We start from the raw sequence: 18,988 nt of genomic DNA on the forward strand, positions 1-18,988 counted from the left end.
GGATGTCACAGGATTTCAGCCAAGACAATCTCTCTATCAGTGAACTAGACTTAGCGTGAGGTATATTAATGGCAAAAGAGAGAGGGAGATGATCGCTGAATCCAACAGGATAGGTGGAATAATCTGCATACCAAGTAGCATGGCTTTCCGAGGCGACAATAAAGTCTATAGTGGTGCCGAGCCCTCTTCCCACAAAGGTAGCACCAAATTCTACGCGGGGGGAACACAGTCTATTAACAAAGTCCAGATTGAAGGATGCCATCATATCATTCAAGGATTCACCCCCTTCCTGGTGGGAAAAGTGTGGAGAAGCAGCCTCCTCCCCTACCCCAATGAATCCACAACCCCCCCTCTCAAGGACACACAAATTGTAGTTAAAGTCTCCCCCGCAGACAATTATACAATCCCTCCCTTTCGGGGTAAAAATACCGTCTATGTCTTTGGTCACTGATGATACCAAGTCTGGGACTAAGCGCTTATGCAAGTTGTTATAAATATTGACCAGGATAATATCGACCGTGGAAACCATCCGAATTAATAAAATTTGGTGGCAAGATCCTGTCTTGACTACTTTAATATTTGCAACACCCAACAAGTTTGAAATATATATACATAGTCCTCCCATGTTCCTCCCCCGCTTTGAGGGTACAGCTGCAGCATGAAATGTTCTAAACCCATTTAGGTGAACAGGCTCAATCAACCAGGTTTCTTGGAGACACAACAATCCAAATGGCCCCACAAATTCTACCCAGGAGGAATCCAATACCTTGTCCTTGATCCCTGAAACATTCCAGAATAGGAGCTCGATGTTCCCTTGAGCACTATGTTTACCATCTTGACCCCCACTACTGCAATTATCAGGAAACTCATGTATCTGACTAACAGTACTAGGAACAGGTACTTCTAGGGTGTTAATAGTGGGACTACTTGGGGTGATTGCAATTTCAACTTCAGAAACTACAAGGTTGACAAAGCCTGGACTACTGATAGAAGCTGGATCCAATACGTCACATTGCACCGGGGTATAAGAAGAACCAGTAACATTAGGCGGCACAGGATCAGTAGCTGGGCTGCTGCCACATGTTACTCGGTTGGTAGAGACTTCATGGCAGGGTGTTATGTGCAGACTGTGACTCAGTCAGTCTACGCCCTCTAGATCTCGAATACTTTCATAGCGATTATGGAGGGGAATTTGAAACCTATTGAGAATCCAAGGAACAGATGTTGTACGGGAGTGATTAAAATGCTGGGGCCAAGAGTCAAAGTGAAGTGGATAGGCAGGAGGGGCAAAAATAGCCAAGTGTGTATCGTATGGGGGTCTAGGGGCACCAAATTGACCTTCAGAGTGGGAACGTTGTCCCCTCATAAAATGATCCTGCAAATACATCAGTGGCCTGGAGGTACTAGCTGCCTTGAAAGCCCGCTGTCTGGGATTAGCCTTTGGGGTTAACAGGTTTCTAGGGTAAAAGTAAGGCAGTTCTCTAGGAATAATCATGCTACTGCTATTGTTAGAGGACCAGTTTAAAATGTGGCTAACCGCCCTTTTATCTTTAAAGCTGATTATAACTATGTCCCCCATTATACTTTTTTGGGTAGACCCCAACCAAGCGAGCCTTCGCACCATTAGAATTTCTCCGTTTAGGTGGGGAGGTAGGGGCCGATTCTGCCTTAGCCAATAAATGGCCTTATTTTTAAGTTGAAATTGGTCTTCCCTCTTACCCAACTCCAAAACCGGGACACCGGTTAAAACCACCACAAAAGGAACAGCTTCGGGGGGTAGATTAACCCTTTGTTTTTTAGAGATTTGTGACCTGACAGTAGCTTCTGCAACCGCGGGTTTGGGTTGTGAGCAATTGGATGTCACACTTCCCGTAGTAGCTTTTTCTGCCCCATCAGTGTCACGCCTAGGAGCAGCAATAACCTGTGACGTGGCACCGAAGGGCTGCTTGGTGGATTTATCCTTACTCCGTGGTGCCGAGCCCTGGGAGACAGTAGTGACAGAGAGAATAGAGGGTACCCCACCTAGATCCTTATTACTCGTGTGTAAGGCCTTACATGCCTTCTCTAACTCTCCCAGCTGGGCCGTAATCCTATTAAGTCTCTCTACCAGGGGCATGGTAAATGATCTAATCATTTTTTCTATGCTCCCCAATAGGTCGGGAACATGATGGTCTGTGGGGAGAGTGGGGGTAGGGCATTGTGTGTTTAAGGCTGAAGGAGGGCTTCCCCTCTGTAGGATGCGAGGGCAAGATGTGCCTTTCTTTCGAGCTATACCCTGCCCCTTCCTTCTCCTTTTCTTAGGCGGAGAGCCGTTGCAACGGTTAACTTCCGTGGCTACGGCAGATGAATTGGGTTTAGGGGGTGGCTCGATAGTCGCCAACAAAGAGTCTGTGATGAGTTCAACCTCGCCTGAAGTACTAACCAGCGAGGCTGAAAGGTTTATGACAGAGTTAGAAATAGCCTGAAATTCTAGGGGGCTAACCCTATCCCGGAGTAAAAGGGGAATACTAGAGTCGAGCAAGTGCTCCGGACTCGCTGGGCCGGCAGCTATATCTATCAACAGGGACGAACCTGAAGGTGTTGGACCCAGTGAGGACCTTTTGCTCTTAATGTGCTCAATCGAGCGACGTCTGTTGGCACGGCGCTCGGCTAAGGCTAGGTCCCTATCGACCATAGAGGCCGACCTGATTACAAATCCATCCAGTGTCCCACGTTTAACACCTCCCTCAGCAGGTAAGACAATGGCGGGAGAAGACATCCTCCAAATCAAGACAAGATATAAATATGAGATACAGTGGAGGAGTGTGATGTATAGCCCTGGAAACACCTGATAATAATAGGGTCAACAAACAAGCTGGATTAGCATTAGCCTTTGGGCACACCGCTTAAAGTCATTCCAAATAGAAATAAAACAGGAGAAATAAGGGAATAAGAATAAAGAAAAAAGGCTGGCCTGTCCTCCTCTGTCCTTGGAGGGCCTCAGAGGGCCCGCCCTTAGCCCGGGCTTGGCCCCGGCCTCTGTCCCGCGCGCGTCCCGTCGTCGCTGGACCTCCCGTCTGTTTTTAAATGCCTCCAGGCGCGTCCCGGGCGTCAGCGCCCGCAGGGGATGCCGGTAGATGTAGTTCACCTCCCTCCGCGCAGCGGCCACCTGGTGTTACTCGGCGACGGCGGGAGGGAGGGCAGCCGGTAGGTAAAGGGTTCAGGCACCGCCCCACTAAATTCTCTGGCAGCAAGGAAAGTGCGAGCGTTTGTTGTAAGTTGCACAGGGGAGCCCGCTCTGCTGGACCTCCCGTCTGTTTTTAAATGCCTCCAGGCGCGTCTCGGGCGTCAGCGCCCGCAGGGGATGCCGGTAGATGTAGGTCACCTCCCTCCGCGCAGCGGCCACCTGGTGTTCCTCGGCGGCGGCGGGAGGAAGGGCAGCCGGTAGGTAAAGGGTTCAGGCACCGCCCCACTAAATTCTCTGGCAGCAGGGAAAGTGCGAGCGTTTGTTGTAAGTTGCACTGGGGAGCCTGCTCTGCCGGACCTCCCGTCTGTTTTTAAATGCCTCCAGGCGCGTCTCGGGCGTCAGCGCCCGCAGGGGATGCCGGTAGATGTAGTTCACCTCCCTCCGCGCAGCGGCCACCTGGTGTTCCTCGGCGGCAGCGGGAGGGAGGGCAGCCGGTAGGTAAAGGGTTCAGGCACCGCCCCACTAAATTCTCTGGCAGCAAGGAAAGTGCGAGCGTTTGTTGTAAGTTGCACAGGGGAACGGTGATGGATTAAACCCACATCTTTTGACTGGGTGTGAGTGTTTGATTGGTTCAGATGCTCCGTCCATTACCACCCCCTTTTGTACCACTTTTGGCCACCATAAGTGTGGCAGGGTATGCTCAGACGTGAGTCCCTTGCTCACTTTGCCACTGGATTCAAGCAAGCCGGGCTGAAGGCGGCTGGAATGCCAGAAACCGGTCCTCGGAAGCTTGTTTCCGGTCTAGGGAAGGCATGGCTTGGCAGTTCAGGCTGGACTGTTCCCATGAGGCACAGGGTCAGACTGATTAGCATATAGCCATGATCCTTTGACTGGGTGTGAGTGTTTGATTGGTTCAGATGCTCCGTCCATTACCACCCCCTTTTGTACCACAATATTAATAACAGCACAAGACAAATAAGGGCAAAGTCACTTGCGCATAGTAAAAAAAGACAAGATAAGATGCACGCACACAATTGCGATTAAACTCTTAGTACATTCAATAACAATAGAAAATAAGAAATGTGCCATGTTGAAGTCTAAAAGATGCTCAAATTATGGCTCACTCAAAAATCAGTATAGAGCCTCACTCTGAGAAACCAGAAGTGATATGAGCACTGAGTTTTATTTACAGAAATAGGTCAGTTCCATTTTCACCTTAGAAAGTGACCACTGCACATCCCTTCAATTCTGATGAGCTCAGAAAAGTTCTTCCCTCTTATACAATAAATCATTATTCACTAACCCCATACATAAATCAACCTCAGCTCACATCATTCATATCCCATAAACCCTTTCGGCCATGCCCAAAAAAGCAAGCTATGCTCAGCCACCTAAACCAATTAATGTGTACCCATGCTCTTCTCCAAATAAAACACCATTGCCTTCGCCCTTAATCAGCACGAATGTCATGCATTCATCTCAATCTACAAACTAACAGTGCCTTGCTATTTTCTCATTATTTACCTTAACCTTTTTTGCCTCTGTACCCACCCCACGTTCTCGCCCTTCCTTTGCCCCCGTAAACTCACCTATGCTTATAAACCACACCATCTAGGTTCGGTCCTACCCTTTCCCACAATCAAGGGTCGGCCAATATGATTCTACACAGACCAACCTCTGCCCACAGATCTGGCACACAAAGGGTTTCTCGTTTGTGTGGGTCAGCATGTGTCTCCTTAGGTCCTTCTTGTTCTTGGAAGCGAAGCTGCAATGTGGACATGTATGAGGTCGAAGATCAGCATGCAGGGATAAGTGAACCTAAGGTAGAGACACAGGAGTCAGTAATGAAAGGGTTCCATGTTAGGTAAAAATAAATGAAAAGAAAAAACAATAAAAATAAAGTGAGACAAAATGGCTGAAAGAGGATAGAGCGAGTAAGAAATTGTTCAGAGAGAGAATAGGGCCATTGGAAAAGCAAATACCCTCCAACGAGCGGAGATAGAATAAAGAATCTACACACGGAAGAAGGAGGATGGTAAGAAATGGCAGTGACGCAACAGCAGCCCTGGGAACAGGTGGAGTAAGAAATTAAGGAGGGGAGATGTATTAAAAAAAGAAAAGAAAAGTAAAGTAAAGTAAAGTAAAGGGAGATTGAAAAAGGTAAAATGATTCAAAGAAAGCAAGATGATAATCCAGATAAAAGAAGGTTCAACAAAACTAACTCCAAAGCTATTTATAGAATATATATTTATAGAAACTGTACTGACCTTGACATCTGGCCAAGATGTAGCTGTGAACACGCAGTCTGAGCACTTAAATGTGCTGGGCCCAACATGCGCTCTTTTGTGGCTCTCCATCTCTGCTCGTCCTGTGAAAGTAGCACTACAGATCTTACAGGAGAACTTCTTGGCCACTGACTGAGGGGTGGAATTTCCTGGGGACAACTGCGGGTCTGTACATTGCTGTAATAAAAAAAATAAAACGAAATAAAATAAAGAAAAAGTGCAAAGAGAAGTGAGAAAGATTGAAATGGGACAGTTAATAAACATCAAGCTACCAGGTGAAGGGAACAGAATGCGGAAAAGAGAGTTTGCTAGAGAAACGATGTAAGCAAAGTGACAAGATCAAGAGAAAGGTGAATGAGTGCAAGACAAAAAAATATAAAAAAATAGTTAAGAAGCCAAGAGACTAGGGTGTAAAACTATGTGAGACAGGCATACTGAGCTCTACTGTTAGAGATATGTACTGTCATTCCCCCTACTAAAGCCGGTAACCGTTTTTAATTGTTCAATGTACAAACATGGGACCCAAAACAAATTAAAGGCATAAAATGAGGTGAAAGGATGTGGAAATAAAGGCTTAATACATTGTCCCTCCACACCTTCCAATCAAAGTCAGCCAAATACACTTACCATTCCAGTTTGATTCACACTATTAAGGAACTTACAATGCAAGCTGATAAAACGAATTAGTACATGTATGCTAAGGTATTTTATTGACCGAGCCCATCGCAACAGTAAACAGATAGTACTAACTGTCCTTCTACATTTGTCAGCCCACTATGATGGTGTGGCTGTAACCTAAATGCAAAAAGATTCACCACAGAAAAAAACCGATGGCGGGTCAAGACACATTTTTCCAAATAAAAAGTGCCCCAAATTGTAGGCTGAAGCGAGATGTGACTTAAAGGCATAGATTCTAGGATGGTGGGTAGGTTGTTAAGAGAACAGATGTCAGTCTACCAAAAACAAGTAGTAATTCGTAATAGGTGCCGTGCTTTTCTAAACGTGTCTTAAATCTGATTGTGCTTGTAACAGAAAGAAAAGACATAGCCCTGATCTTGATTGCAGCCTATGTAATTAATAAGGCTGCTTGCATGGAGGATGCTAGCCAACGAACAGATGTTAATAAATGCAGCTGCCACTCTTCTAGTTACAGACTATAGTGGACTCTCTACAGCCAAGCAGGACATTTCTGTTGCCTTTCATCCTTTTGTGCAACTCATTTGGGCTTGCTTCATGAGGCAAAATACCTTGCAGGTCAGAGACAACCAGAGCAGACCTCATCATTTCTTAGCAGTCATTTGTTATGTTTGCTTCCAGCGGCAGGCAAGGGACATGGATTGGCAACCTTCAGTCCCAACCACGTGTATGCAAACCCTGAGACTCTATTGTTTAACATTTGCACATGTTAGAACCCGGTGTAATGTTGTATGATGAAGGGACATCTAGGACTCTCTTACCTCAGTTGCCATTTCATCACATCCTAGATACCAGTCAAAGTTAACAGAATAGATGTAATAAAGGTATTTGGCCCAAAATAATATGCATTTGATGGTTCTATGGCCAGAATTCAAAGACCAGGCAGGTGTAGGCCCATACCCTTCATGGAGTGAGTCTAAGCATATGCTACCTTTGAAGTATGTTTGACTAGAGCTTGAACAAATGTCAGCTGTTTTACTCTTAAGAGAAAATAACCTTTCAATAGCTAAAGGTAGGACACAGCCTCTTATATCCTCATGCAATTTTTAAGTAACTCTGGTAGGGGTTCAAATTAATAAGGGTGGATTACAAGACAGCAATTTGTTTGCAGACCTCCAAATCAAATGATTCAGAATTCTAGTTTGTGTGATAAACATATGTGAGAGAGCCATACCTTGGTGAAAGTAAACACACATCACCTATACTACCAAGGCAATCAGAGAAAATGTGTATAAAGATCATAACGGTCACAATTGTAAAGGGAGTTCTGCCAGTGTGGAACCTGGATTTTAACAGAATTTACAACATGTACAAAACATGACTACGAAAAATTAGATCAACCAGGTATGTGTGGGTCCTCCTTACAATGTCACTCTTGTCTGACACTTGATTGGTTTCACATGCTGTAGATATGCCCCATCTGAATCTTATCTAAAGGAAGTTGTGGCTCAAACGTTACCACCAATGAACTACTGAATTTCCAGTAAAATGTAGATTTTCATTTTATTTATGACTTCAAATGTACGTAGTGCTATGATTTATGCTTTTGCATTTAAATGTGATGCATTCATTTCCCTTTAGAAAACCTGCAAATTATGAGGAACCCCTTCTCTTCAAGTCTATTGTGGCAAATTGCTAAAATCTGACCTTATGTTTGAAACATGAAATTAAGCAGTCCATTTGAAGATGCATGGAAAGCGTATGTTGTTTCCGGACAAAGACCAGAAAGATCCCAAGATGTAGTTGACTGTCAAAAACCTTCAGCATGCATTATTCCCACACAATACTTTATGCATTTGAGTCTGAAAGAGCCAATGCTGGTTTTATTGGTAGTGAAACAGAGGAAGGGATTTTCCGTTTTTCACACATTTTTAATTCAATTATTTTTATTCTAATTTAAAAAAAGTTAACAGAAGAAACCTGCAGAACCAGGGGTATGAACTTCAGCCTAAGTTAAAATGTTTCCTTCCATCAGTGTTTCTTATATAACATCAATAAAGCTCTTGATCTTCTTTTCTGTTCATCCACACAACATTTACAAGATAGAACTTGTTTTACCCCAATTTCCTCCTTGGAAAGCATGATAAAAACAGCTAGAAAAAATCTACAAAGCAGGAATAGAGGCTGATTATTAACTTTGTTAATTTCATCCTACTAATGTAGACAGGTACCCTACCATGTATATGTGAAGGTAATAAGAGAATATGTGGTATGGAAAAACAGGTAAACTACGATAACAGATGGTATTTCATCCGGATTTGTAATATTTAGAGCATCCAGTTTGGATAAGCATAAACTATAAATCAAACATTTACGTACATCTCACAATAATTTTGCAGCTCACAACTTTTCTAGATTCACGTGCCTTGTATTAATTTGTTATCTAGTGTTTGGGCCCAGAAATATTCTGAATGGGTCAAAGTTTTTCTTTGGGCACCCAGCACACACAGTATGTTGAGCATAAACTCACAATGCATCATCACCATTTTCAGATTCATTCACATTGTTTCTTAACATGTCCTGTCTGCTTAAAGTATTATTCATGAGGTTTCCTTGCACTTCTGGCATGAATCTAGAGATTTATAGCCATACATACATGTGCAACACCATCCCAAGCATAGTTGTCTGCTGGCCGCATCTGCTGATTCGAGAGAGGATTTTAGGCTTTTTAGGATTCCAGTACTTTTTTGTGACTATTCTGAGAAGAGGTGGATGGCCCTTTTATTTCCACGCATTCTGGTGGCCATATTTTGGAGTTTGCTAATCTCTATTTGATTGCTGCTGCCCTGGGTAAAGCATCACGTTTTTCGGTCGAGCCTAGGCATTGCATGCGCTGCGAGCCATGCTGTATTGGAGTATGTACTTGAAGCACCGCCCACTCTCCACCCATATTTGTCATTAGCTTGTGCCATTGACCTTCGTAAATGCTAGCCTCTGATTCGTTAATAGGCTTGTTAGTCCCTCCTTAGTACCACCTTGTCTTCATTTGTAACCTCCAATGAGGACTGGCCGTTTTACTTCGGTTGTTACATGGTATGTCTTTGTTAGGCTGTAAGCACTATTTTCTTTAATGAGTTTCTCTTACTGCAAGAGGGTCTCTTGTGCACAGTTGTAACTACTGGCTTGTTTATTTAACTAGTAGCAATCGTGGAGCTTTTAAGGGGCCATGGGAGACAGAAGGGGGCAACTCAGCAATGCCTTCAAGCATTTGGAATGCAATAGGTCTCGCATTTACGATAGTTTAAGCTATTGGCATTGTAAATGACAATGCCTTTTATTTATGTTTTAAAAACCAAAACATAAATAAAGGGCATTGACATTTACAACGCCAATAGCTCATCTCGTGAAATTGCGAGACCTATTGCATAGCAGATGCTTGTTTATTTTCCCTGTTTGGTGAAGGTCCCAGTGTGGCAGCGTTTAGTTGCTCTTTACCTAGCAGTAGTTATTATTAGTCATGTTCTGGATGGACCTTAATATTTGTTGGACCTTCTGGAGATGGTATATATTTTTTCTCTTTTTTTGGTGTAATAGCTTTACAAGAGGTTCGTTCACTCCTTAAAAAAACCTACTTCCTCTGCTGTATTATGCTGGACCACCTCAAGTTATATCCTACATGTCCACTGCTCTTTTAATAATAGCATGGCATATGGAAACGTCATCTGGGGGAAGGTCTGGATGGATAGGTCTCTACATCTTGTGAAGTTTCAGTTTCAGTGTGATCACACATGTTCCTGTCTGAATAATGAGTTCCCTCTGTTTGTGTGTCATGATGATTCAAATTAAATTATTATAGAGTCGAAGTCCTTTTGTTGCAGACGGTCTGCTATTTCATCTTGGAGCCTACATTTTTGCTTTTTGGCATGCTTTAGTTATTGACCGCCTTTGACCTCTTCTTGTGTCATGGCGTTTCAGACTCTTTGTCCTTATCCTTCCTCCTATGTTGATACTCTTGTGAGGCCAAGTCAAGTAGTTGAGTTGAGGCCACTGTATCAATGTAGTTATCTTCTGATCCATGCGCCAAATGCCGTTCTTTTCTGAAGTCAATGGTTTTGACCTTAAAGGTGGTTTTTTACATGGAATCTGAACCTTTCAGCGCCACCGTATTTAGGCTCCAAAGTCACATGCTCACAAGGCTGTGTTTACTTCTGCTTGATTGGCATCGAAAATATGTCTTTCAGCACCATTTTGACTTATAGCCATTTGTGATGGAATTGTGCCTTTGAAGTCCATATATCTTCCCTTTGTGGCTCTTCTGTACTCTCTAAATCAGCCACGCTCAATTTGCTGGACCGCTGAATTCAGCTAAACTCTGCTGTTTTGCCTGAGCTATAGCAAAGTAATCCCAATGTTGATTTCTCCCAATTTTAAAGTCTTAGGTTTAAAAAGAGCACAGGTCGCAGGTCCCAGAAAAATCTGTTGTCCCTGCATTTATCTTTGGTATCTCTTCTATCAGTGTTCTTGTTTACTACTGGTTCTAGTCTCTAATCAACGATCTTCTCTGTTGAAATTTGACTATCTTCACACCAAGTTTTTTTGCTACTGAACTTAGCGGTGACGCCCTTGCATTATGGGCTATGCTATTATAGAATCTGTCCATAGATGGCACCCAAATAAAAAAACCTTCTACTTATTCAGAATTTCTCAGACCTAACAAACAGATGTCAAAATAATGCAATACATGTGTATCTAGAAGAGGATCTTGTTGTCTGATCACAGACTGAGGTAGAAAACTATAAAGGAGTAGGAAAAGAACCAATGGCTAAATGCTGGAATGATGCAGAAAAAGAGAAAATAAGGAAAGAGAAGAATACAATCATGTCCGTTCGAGGGGAGAGGCAGACAACTATAAATCAGGATACAATTATATTGAATCTTAAATAGTTGTTGGAAAAGAAGAGTCAACCTTGCGTTTCCTTTGTAAGGTGGTCTTGTCTCATATGACAGGCAATCAGAATTAAGAGCTTTCAGGGTACTCACGGGTAGCTTACGTTACTGAGGTGGCATGGTGAGTAAAAGAGTGATGGGTTGTAATGCTACCCTGAACTATTGCAAGTGGTAAGACTTATCGCAAGCAGCTTCCCACCACCTTTTGTGTGTTTCATGTACCGTCCTAAGTGGCATGGGTACGCTCAGACGTGGGTCCCATGCTCACTGTGTCACTGGAACCAAGCTGTACCTGGTTGATGAGCCCATAACTACGGCGAAACTGACCCTGGGATGCTTGTGTTCTGGTTCATGGAAAACCTGGCTTGGCAGTTCAGGCTGGACTGTACCCATGAGGAACAGGGTCAAGACTGATTTGCATATAGCTGAGTCCAAACTGAGGTGGTATGGTAAGCAAAAGAATGATGGATTGCAGTGCTACACTGAGCTATTGCCAGTGGTTAGAATTATTTCAAGCAGCCTCACATCACCGTTTGCATGTTTCATGTTTTCTTTGGTTTGACCATGATTTCATGAAAATGTAGGTATTCATTCCTGGTTTCTCACAAGGAATTATATTGGAATTTTAATTAGTACTTTCAAATGGAACAGAAGATGGTGCAAGAAGCTCCTTACACTTGCCTTGTTGGCAGTGCGTCCAATCAAAGTTATCATTGTCAATCCTACCATTGTTTCACTCGTCTTCCAACAAACCCAGGCCTCCTATCACTTTGAAATGTTTCAGTCACGAAGCTGGAACTACTACCTTCAGGAGTTTTACAGAGGACCTTACTTGTAATTACCTTTGTCATTCCACCTTTTTAGGTGTTGGTGAAATGTGTGCTGCCTTTGCATTCTTCAGCGATACCAGCACGTGTGAGGGAGAGCAGGGTAGTGTTGAACTAACCATCCTGGAATAAGCATGCAATGAAGCAGACAGGGTCAATCTGTTGTCTTGTGTACAGGTTTGTGCAGTCTAAGGGGGTAATTACACTCATGTGCCGGCTCATTTGTCCTTAATAAAACAGTTGTCTGGATGTTACTGATGTATAATCGTTGCCTTAAAGTGTATTACATTCCCTCCAGTTCCCCCTTGCTGGCCACGTTAATCATTTCTATGTGTTTGAATCTGAACTACATAGAAGTAGAGTACTGCAAAGGAATCACTGGGTATATGGATACTCCTACTCCTGTCAATAAGTGGTTTATGCCAATGATGGTATTACTGTTAATCAACTGGTCAGTGTTTTTGTGGGCAAAAGGATGTTTGGCATCGGGCGGATGCTTTCAAAGAGAAGATAATCAATGGGTTAAACACCAGAGCACTTACACTTGAGTCAATCATTGCTAAAGGAACGCTTGTTGCTAAAAGGACACATTTTGTAGACAAAAGAGCAAACAAAGATCTCTAGGTTGCAACCGCAGCATGCACTGCATATGACACTCAAGAGTTGCCACTTTTACCCAGTTTGAAGATTTATCCCAGTTCAAAAAACTGCATCCATGCCTACACCACAGATGACTTCTGAAAGAAAAGGTCTCAGAGGAGGACTCCTGAGCATCTTCCCTGCTGTCAAGGCTGGGTAGGCTGAGGAAATCATCAGCCCAAATGCCTCGAAAGAAGTCCTGAGAGAGGGGCACACAACTTTCTCAAAGGCACACCTTAATTTGCTGCAGGGAAACCATGCTCTGAGGTACTAGGCCAGTCCCTGAAAAAATGTAGTAGTTCATGGGTTTATTTTCAGAACAATCTGTTAACCTTATGACAACCCTTTTAAAGGGTCATATTCACTGGCATTGCCCCCACTCATTAAAACACAGGACAGAGGGTAAGTAGCAGAATATATATTGTGAGTAATTGCCTACCTCAAAGTGATTAGAAGGTGTTCCTTGTACATTTGAAACCATGACATACTGACTGCCATGATCCTTCAGAGATTCAGTCATCACGTTGTCACTCACCATCACTGCGTGAGAGGTCACAGCTTGGGAATCAGACTCACTGCAAATAGTATAAGAAGGGAATAGCTATTAGCTTGTATATATCCACACACAAAATTGAAACAAACAACATGACAAAAACAATATAAGGGATAACAATTGAGGGATCAGTCTATTACGATGAAGAACAGAATGCGTAATACAGTACTTTCAAATCAGAACAATACATAAAATTACCACTTGGCACAGCATAAACAGCTCAGTACCAGAAATGACCACACCATATAATAAAGAAATCATCAAGAGTAACAGAACCCATAATGCACTATCAGACCTCACAGCAAAGCATAAAACCAAAAACTACCAAAGATAATAGAATAATACAAATCTGAAGTACAGTATCAATGTCATGACACAATGCATAAGATAGACAACAATGAAATCAATCTGTGGAGCAACACAGTTGGCAACAGGAATAACTGCATGAACATGTAAACATAGCAAAGTACTAGGAACAACAGCTAAAATCAGCACACATCAAAATCCCTTGCATACCCACATGAACAAGGATGTATCAAACTGCTAGCAATCAAGGCAAAAAGTAACAAAAGCTTAACATTAGCAACTACATATCATGATTAGGGCTCCCTGATTCCCGTTTTTACTGATTTTTACAGATAAATACAGACAGAAAGCAATTTATTTTCCTGTCTGTATTTTTTTTTTCAAATACAGAAAAATGAGGAAAATAGGTTTTCTTTGGATGATTTTTTCTACAGTCAATCATGAGTGATAGGTCAGTGGAGTACAGATTGAGAGGTAGGACAGACGAAAAAAGACAATAGATTTCCCAATTAAGTGCATAGCTACAGTTATTGATGCTATTCTACAATGCAAGTGATTACAGATAACAGTATTGCACTGTATTCTGCTGAAACCTGTTGGACATTCACATGCGAGTATACATTTATCAGACAAATACATGTGGAAAAATACCCTTTTCAGTTTCTTTTATATAGAAAACATAAAATAAAAATGGATACATACAGAGAAAATTGGCATAAAATAAATATGGATAAATACAGACGGAAATGTTGAAAAAATGAATACCATAAAACTGGGAGCCCTAATCATGATATAAGAACAATGACCACCAAAGTGGCAAGTGGACCGATTAAAATACTTGAAATAACTTCGGAAATAGTGCACACAGAGTACAAACCCCAGAATGACAGAATACGTGAATCACAAGACCACAGATCATCTCTCAGCAGTATGTGCAGAATACCATAGTACAAACATACTGTGTTAAAAGAAGGCTGGGAAACATGATGGTCTGAAGGTGTAGTGACAACACAGACACTGCAGCTGCGTTCGGACTTCAGAGACAGGCTCCGTGGGGAAGCACCCCTTTTTATTCTGAGCTCTACTGTGCCTCCCTTGGCATCCTAACCCAGGCTTCTCAACTAGGGCAATAAGACATGGTCAATCACCTGTACTGCCATTCTACTGCATATGTTGCAGTGGAAAGACTGGGTTGTGCTATTATGCATTTACTTTAACAGTTTTTTCCTTGACCTGCTTGATATCTGTTACATGTTGTGTTAAATGTTGTGATTTCAGGATTAAGCCACGCTCTGTCACCCATTTTATTAACACAAAGCTTGTCACTACTTTGGCCTTCTTGTGCACTGTTAAACAAGCACTCTCTTATGTTAGAATTATTCCTCCTGCTTCACTGCTTATATTATTGCTATTTTTACATTGTTAAATCTTCCTTTTAACAGCTGCCCAGGAGTCAGGGCACTAATAGTAGTTTAGGTGTTCGGCTTCAACTGCACTGGATTTGTTGAAGACCTTTTTCTTCTCCAATATCAGCTATAACTTTCTTTGAATATTATGCTCTTACTGTTTATAATAACGTATCCTATTTCTCTTATAGTCGGCTCTGGGAGGTAGAATCCATTTAATCTCTTCATGATGACTATCATCTTTAAATACGGTTCCACTCGCTCTACTTGGCAGATTTAACTTTCATGATATGTCTGGCTTTCTGGCTATTATCTCTTGTTAAGGATTTCAACTAGTCTCTGAATTACCTTTGTCTATCCTGGGAATATGTTTTGCTCCATTCATCGATTTCTTTGTTCAGTCTATTTCATTTGGCTCTTTGGACTTCTTGTTTGCCACCCTGACCTACGTCAGGTATCGCTGAGTAATAATCCTTAAAATATTGTCTCAACTTCCTTCACCTGCTCACAAATGCCTTGGATTCTCAAACTGACAGTATATCAGGCCCTACACATTATACCTTTGATACATATGAAGCTGCTTGTTCATCTAAAGGACATGTAAGTATTCCCCTACTTGCTATACAGTGACCGCTTCTGCATGGATATTAGTGGACAATTAAAAAACTTAAACCTCAGCTACCAGCAGCTTTTTTTTTTTAATCCCACACTTCTTAAAGCAAGACTTTGACACCACAAAGGCTGAGGAAGATTACTTTAATGTTATTATTAGTCTCAATATTTCTTGCTTGGCTCCTGTACGTCCTAAATCATCTTCACTAGTATTTCTGATAAGGACTTTTGCTTTTTCTGTGACCTTCATCAAGAATGACCAGGCATTCCTGGTGCAGCTGATAATGGGAGTTTCTAGATGCTTCAGGATTACAAGTGATATGTGAATATAAGTTCAGACCTTGATATCTCACTTGCCTAATGCATGCAAAATTAAGTGTCCAAGTAAAAAGTTGCCTTCAAATGGGGAATGTGGAAATCAGAGCCTAAACACAGAGTTCTATGCACCATTCCCCATTTAAGTGCCTAACCTGGAATGGCCTGGTTATGGTGCATTAATATACTGTATTATCGTTGATACATGGGATGTATTACTGTGTCATACTCCGGGACCATTCATAATTAGGATCCGTATGTTTAACACTGATCTTATCTGTGACTCCTTCCCCACCTCTTCATTATCTGCATCTTAACTGATTGTGTATCAGACCTTAATGGATGATGCCTTAATTAGTGCTCTGCTTGTTCCTTAATTCCCCTTTGGTCTTTGATTTTGAAATTCCCTTTTGTACTACCAAGGCAAACTCAACAGTCTATCTGATCCTCCACCTTATTAACACACTTTCCATCCTTTATTTCTACAATATATTTCTATCTTGTTGAATCTTCATCTGTCACCTTTTAGCTTTTCTTCTTCACTAAACTCAATTACTGTAATTGTTTGGATATTGATTCTATTATCCTACTTCTTTCTTGCCATATTTATCTCAAGTCTTTAAACTCATTGTTCACAAACAGCTGTTACAATATATTTGATTTCATCATCTTTTACCCACTCTGTAGTCCGGTTGTGATCCTGGCACTCCACTGAATTACTCATTTCATTGTGTCTTATTCTACTCTTCACTAGTATCTCAAGAAACTTTTTACAATATTTCTGCTGCATTTGATACTGATGGTCACCCTAATCACCCCTGTTAGTATTTCAGGTTGAATCCTTTTTAGTGCTTCTGTTCCTACCTTTCAAGTGGCTCCTTATCAGTGTTCTGGATATGTCTTCCTCTACTGTAATGAAGACTGGTATAGCTCACAAAGTATGTACTTTGCTAATTTCTCATTACTTTTTATACAATTCCTCTTTCATCCTTTCAATTTCATGAACATTATTAAGCAGATGACTCTCAAATGTATTTTTAATGTTTACTGAAACTGTCCTCTGGTGCTAAATTCTTTATCTAATCACTTACTCTACTTTGCTGGGACTATTACCGTCTTCATATGCTGTTCTGCCTCAATATGCTGTTCTGCCATTTCAATCTAATCTCTACTCTTCTGTTTACATCTTACTGGGACCTAACACTTCTATTCCTTTTGCAACTCCTCTTCTTTGTTTGCACAGGCTGGATATTTTGTATCTATTTCAGTGTCATTGCCTGTCTGAAGTGTTTCAGATGGTCAATTGGCTCCTCCATATGTTGCAGGTTTGCTCCCACTGTAAGCGCGCAGTGTATAACTTTTTGTTTGACAGTCTTCTAATGGCCCTCGGATCACTTCCATGAAATTAAGTTTTAGGTCCTTATCTGATGTAGGTCCTATATTACAGAATGAGCTTCCACCTGCTATTCAACGGACTACATCTGATTCTGCTTCCAGAAGGCTAAAGAGCAATCTCTTTAGTCAAGCATTTTGACACTAATGTTGAGGTCATTGGATTTGTTTATTTTATATGATTATTTATGGCTGGTGCGTGGGGGAAAAATACTTAATTCATTAAATAAACAATCGATAAATAAATGTATTTTCAAAGATTTTGCTGTGAACCCAACTTAGTTGTCTTGGTTCTTCTGCATTAATTAAAGCATGACAATTGCATTTATCTTTTCCATCTTTGAATTGCACAAGTGAAAACAGATACTCCTCTCTTGTATGTGCCTCAGACAGCTGCACCTATGATCGAGGGTTATTAAGGCTGAAATGTACCAAACCAGGTTTTACTCTTGATTCTTATGTAGAAAATGTTAGCTTGTATTTTGGATCAGGGTGCAAACTGTTTAAAGTTATGCTGCACTTGTTTTTTTACGGATCTTAATACTATCAAGTAGCTTGAGTGGACATGCCAGTGTGCTGCTGATTAAATCTTCATCTCATTAAAGTACCTTCAAAACCCCCAAGATGTGAAAAAACACATATAATTGATGGTTTACCCGACTAATCTACATTATGAATAATAATTACAAAAAATACAAGCAGGATATGATATAAAACCTGGCCTCTCATTAGGGAACAATGCACACTGTACAATATCAGAACCTACAACATGAATCCTTATACAGGTGCAATATTACCCCAATTGGCACATATGCAGTAATGAAAGCAATGCCCAGATTCCTCAAGCTGTGATAGCAATATCAAAAAAGAATTTCAGAGCTGTGACCTGTAAAGTGTAGTGGTCTGAATCTCCTCGGTTCTCGGAGTGATGATGCTGTACTCTGTGCCAGGACCAAAGGGGTTCATTGTAATTGGCTGCTGGTTGCAGTTTCCTATTGTAATTTCCTGATATTCTTCCTCCTGCAAGACAGTCTCTCCATGTTCATTCATGTGTAGTGTCACCACCTTCTGATGCTGAGGGGTTGATTTAAGAGTCTGTTCTTCCTGTTGACAAGAAGTATCTTCACCGGTCTGCATCTCCCCTGAAATACTGGACTTGACCACAGCCACCTACAACAGAGAAAATCACATGAAACACATCACCGAAGTGAGGTCCTACATTTGACAAAACACACCTCAATTAATAGGTTTGCCTCAATAAATGATCACTGTACTTGACTCAACATATTCTTCAACATGAAATCCTCACCATCTTTCATGTTTTTATAGGTTTTTCTTTGCTTATGAAAGTCCCAAAAGATACCAACCAGTGTAATGTAAGGCTCACAAAACATTACTTGCCCACTGCATTATAAACAAACTATTATTATAACAATCAAAAATACGATACAACAAAAACATCTTGCAATTATATTTTCTTACAACTAGAATAAACTATGAACCGTGTAAAGGTATATTCTACTTCCATTACATCCTTTGAACCTCCACATCATCAACGTAACTAATGTATATTTTTTCAGGTTTTCGCAAATTAACTTTTAAACTCTACATTCTCAATCTCGTGGCTGATATCTGCACAATCATCCAGTATTTGTAAAGCGCAAACAGCTACCGGAAGACATCCCAGCGCTGGGGGCCGTCGGGGAGATTAAGCAAGCTATTGCCCAGAGTCACATGGTGCTGGGCTAACCTGCCGCCGGTGCCGGGGTCGAACCGTGAGCCCCAGATTCTAGCGTAAGTCGTCCTGGCCTCGGCGCCACACCTCTTCCCTTGACAAGACAATGAATATTCTCCTTGACCCCATATTGTTATATAGCTTCTACAAACATATGTTTCTATGGGGT

At 41.6% G+C, this 18,988-nt stretch overlaps 1 protein-coding gene across 2 annotated transcripts in view; it reads right to left on the reverse strand.

The window, feature by feature from the left end:
- Nucleotides 1–18,988, reverse strand: part of ZNF335 (zinc finger protein 335) — a 256,077-nt gene that overhangs the window by 31,444 nt on the left and 205,645 nt on the right. For both annotated transcript variants that reach the window (XM_086932542.1, XM_086932540.1), the window contains exons 18-21: nt 17,971–18,254; nt 12,940–13,075; nt 5,434–5,628; nt 4,842–4,984 (exon numbers count right to left, since the gene is read on the reverse strand). In XM_086932542.1, the coding sequence (XP_086788668.1) occupies nt 4,842–4,984; nt 5,434–5,628; nt 12,940–13,075; nt 17,971–18,254 (758 nt within the window). The remainder of the gene's footprint in view (nt 1–4,841; nt 4,985–5,433; nt 5,629–12,939; nt 13,076–17,970; nt 18,255–18,988) is intronic.

This window comes from Lissotriton vulgaris, chromosome 7 (genome assembly GCF_964263255.1).
Source record: "Lissotriton vulgaris chromosome 7, aLisVul1.2, whole genome shotgun sequence".
Taxonomy (NCBI): Eukaryota; Metazoa; Chordata; class Amphibia; order Caudata; family Salamandridae; genus Lissotriton; species Lissotriton vulgaris.